Raw genomic sequence first — 1,888 nt, forward strand, 5'->3', positions numbered from 1 at the left:
GGGTTTTCAGTGGCTGATTCTTTGGAAGAAGATTGCCAGGCCTTTCTTGCTACGTGCCTCGGAGTGCATTTGAACTGCCGGCCTTTTGGTTAACAGCTGAGGGCATTAACCTTTTGCACCAGCCAGGGACTCCTGATGTAGCACAAGAGTTGATAAAACCACGACCTGTGATTTGTAGATAACGTTTATGGGAACGCAGCCGTGCCTGTTTGTTTTTGTATCGTCTGTGGCTGCTTCTGTGCCAGAATGGTGAAGTTGAGTGGTTGCGACAGAGACTGTACGGCTCACAAAGCGAAAATATTTAGTCTGGTCCTTTATACAGAAAATTTGCCAAACTCTGATGTATATCCACGGGAGAAGGGTGTGGCAGTCTGCTTCGTTAACCATCACAGCCTTGGAAACCCTATGGGGCAGTTCTACTCTGTCATATAGGGTTGCTATGAGTTGGAATTGAGTTGATGGCAATGGGTTTGGTTTTTGGTCCGATGGGTATGGAAGCTTTGCATTTGAAGAGCATGTGGGACATTCTGACTTCAAATTCTAAGACAGTTGTAAGTTTTAGAAATACCAAACCTGACTTACCTTGAGCCTCCCTTTTTAGGAGCATTGTTACCAATTTTCAGGATCTAGTTGTATTCAAAGCCTGTTATCTGGTTGCTACTGGTGGAAAGTTCTTTGATCGGTTAGCCTGACCGCTTTTAATCTCTCTGTTCATTAAACCAGGTGTGGCGATAGCTCTGTGGGCCCGGTCTCCATGAACAGACTAAGCTTCGTGAGGAACAGGTGCAGGTGAGAGTCTCAGCAGGGAAACCAGAGGACGGCCACGTACCTGTAGAGAACACCTTCCTGTAGTCCTCACTCTTCACCCCCCAGTCACTTTTGTTTTCTTTGACATTTTTCTGAGCTTCTGAAGCTTCTCTTGCTCATCCTGTTCCAGGAAGTGGCCCTTCGTGGGTTACCTCCTTTCCTCCTGCTGTAGTAACTCCCGTTTGCTTTACTTTGGCAAGGTTCAGAAACGCGGGGGTCGCTTTTGGGTGGGAAAGGGCCAAGCACCATTACCTTGACTTCTAAACACTCCCGAGCCTGAAGTTAAAGGTCCTAAGCCATCGTTGCCCTTTAGAAGTTTTCCTGGGCAGCGTTTTCTCTTGACACCTGTGATTCTTCTAGGAATGGACTTGGCTCTGTGAAGGATGGAGAACCTCACTTCGTGGTGGTCCATTGCACAGGCTACATCAAGGCCTGGCCACCAGCAGGTAGGAAAGCTGGACAGTGATTTTTCTCTTGGTTCAGCAGGTTCCTCACAGAGTCCAGGAAAATTAGCTAACGTTTATTATTTACCTGGCTTGTGAAATATATTTTGATACAAGCTATAAGAAAACAGAAAAGAAAAGCACACTCAGACTTGAAAATGATTCAGTATTGGTTGCATCATAGAATATAGTTTTTAAATGTCCAAGTTCATAATAATGTATACTAAATACTTATGTTCTAAGCATTTATGTGCAGAGAAACAGTTGACATTGAATGCACCTAATTTGGGAAAGCTTTCTAAAGTAGCTGTAAGACTGTGAGGAAGAAAGAGAAAACGCCTTGATTGGATAACTTATAAAGGGGTAGTCTCCTCAAAGGCTTCAAGTTGGGATATGAGCAGATGAGCTTTACTAACAGGGACCGTTGGAGTGCAGGGATCAGCTTTAGAAACTGTTTGGTCAGTTTCCAAATCTTAGGAACTTTATTACTTCCCTGCTGCATGGGTATGACTGGGAAGTGAGGGTGGTGGGGAGACAGACAAGCTAAGCAAAAAGAAGGGCAGGATGGTAGAGTTTGGAAAGAGATTAAGCTGTGGATTTGGAGACACCTGAGTTTGATTCCTGGCATTGTCGTGTAT

The 1,888-nt window shown here is 44.8% G+C and overlaps 1 protein-coding gene across 1 annotated transcript in view; it reads left to right on the forward strand.

The window, feature by feature from the left end:
* ARNT (aryl hydrocarbon receptor nuclear translocator) overlaps positions 1 to 1,888 on the forward strand; it is a 77,158-nt gene that overhangs the window by 55,303 nt on the left and 19,967 nt on the right. The window contains exons 10-11 of the mRNA XM_023724606.1: positions 724 to 789; positions 1,168 to 1,249. Coding sequence (XP_023580374.1) covers positions 724 to 789; positions 1,168 to 1,249 — 148 coding nt within the window. The remainder of the gene's footprint in view (positions 1 to 723; positions 790 to 1,167; positions 1,250 to 1,888) is intronic.

The sequence above is a fragment of the Trichechus manatus genome, unplaced genomic scaffold (genome assembly GCF_000243295.1).
Source record: "Trichechus manatus latirostris isolate Lorelei unplaced genomic scaffold, TriManLat1.0 scaffold00250, whole genome shotgun sequence".
In the NCBI taxonomy this organism is placed as follows: domain Eukaryota; kingdom Metazoa; phylum Chordata; class Mammalia; order Sirenia; family Trichechidae; genus Trichechus; species Trichechus manatus.